Below are 1032 nucleotides of genomic sequence, written 5' to 3'. Positions count from 1 at the left end.
GAGCAAAGCTGCTTTATTTCCCTCTTTAGAGTTCTATTTAATGTTGATGTCACTCTGCCTCACTGTTTCAGGCTGCTTGACTCCGTCTGGACCTTCAATAGTGTCACTAAACCAGAGCAGAGCTCCATCACATGTTGGAGCACATGAACACTTAGCTGTTGGTGGTCTGGACAACAGAGCTGAACACACCTGCAGATATTACAGCCCCAGTTCAAGTAGTGTTTTGGCTCCATGTGTGTTTAATAGTGACAGGAACAGTGACAGAGAGCCATTAACCTCCACTGTTCTTTTCTTGTTCCAACATTTGTTCTGTGCATCACTTGAGTTTCACTGAGTGCTTTTAATGTGCAGAGTTTCCATCAGTTGTAGCAGGAGAGACACTTTAGAGGAGGTGAGTGGCCCTTAAAAGGGCCTTTGAGGTTCAGCATCCGCGGACCAGGATGAGGTTTAACCTCCGAAGCCGTAGAGGGTTCGGCCCTGCCTCTTGAGGGCGTACACCACATCCATGGCGGTCACGGTCTTCCTCTTGGCGTGCTCGGTGTAGGTGACGGCATCCCGGATGACGTTCTCCAGGAAGACCTTGAGCACACCGCGGGTCTCCTCGTAGATCAGACCGGAGATCCGCTTGACTCCGCCGCGGCGAGCCAGACGGCGGATAGCGGGCTTGGTGATCCCCTGGATGTTATCACGGAGGACTTTACGGTGCCGCTTGGCGCCTCCTTTACCGAGTCCTTTTCCTCCTTTGCCTCTTCCGCTCATTTCTGCGTCTCTTCTCTCTGCGGTGACTACAAACAGTCTGCTGTCGTTCGGCTCACCGGCGGTGGTTGTATGGTAACTGCGGACGTGATAGAGGACACCTTCTCTGGGCGGAGCCAACCTCAGCGGCCCCTCGTCCTTCTGCACTTTGAGCAGCTCCGAGTCAAAAGTCTTCCTCTGGTTTGTCTCTCTTTGAAACGGTTTCCTACATTTTGTGACAAGAAGAAAGACAGAAAACACAGAAGCAGCAGTGAATCAGCTGGAAGCTGCATCAAG

At 51.9% G+C, this 1032-nt stretch overlaps 1 protein-coding gene across 1 annotated transcript; it reads right to left on the bottom strand.

Moving 5' to 3' along the window:
* Positions 1-432: 432 nt before the first annotated feature.
* LOC139224739 (histone H4) lies at positions 433-780 on the bottom strand. The gene has a single exon (XM_070856047.1). It carries the CDS (start codon positions 757-759, stop codon positions 448-450), a length of 312 nt encoding a protein of 103 aa, XP_070712148.1. The 5' UTR covers positions 760-780; the 3' UTR covers positions 433-447.
* Between the last annotated feature and the right edge of the window lie 252 nt (positions 781-1032).

Source organism: Pempheris klunzingeri, chromosome 3, assembly GCF_042242105.1.
Source record: "Pempheris klunzingeri isolate RE-2024b chromosome 3, fPemKlu1.hap1, whole genome shotgun sequence".
NCBI classification, from domain to species: Eukaryota; Metazoa; Chordata; class Actinopteri; order Acropomatiformes; family Pempheridae; genus Pempheris; species Pempheris klunzingeri.
The sequence above is the reverse complement of the archived record's forward strand: the minus strand, read 5'-3'. Positions and strand labels throughout refer to the sequence as shown.

Bases quoted from the DNA above. Each gene is read 5' to 3' on its own strand.
- LOC139224739 (XM_070856047.1), bottom strand. From the start codon at position 759: ATGAGCGGAAGAGGCAAAGGAGGAAAAGGACTCGGTAAAGGAGGCGCC.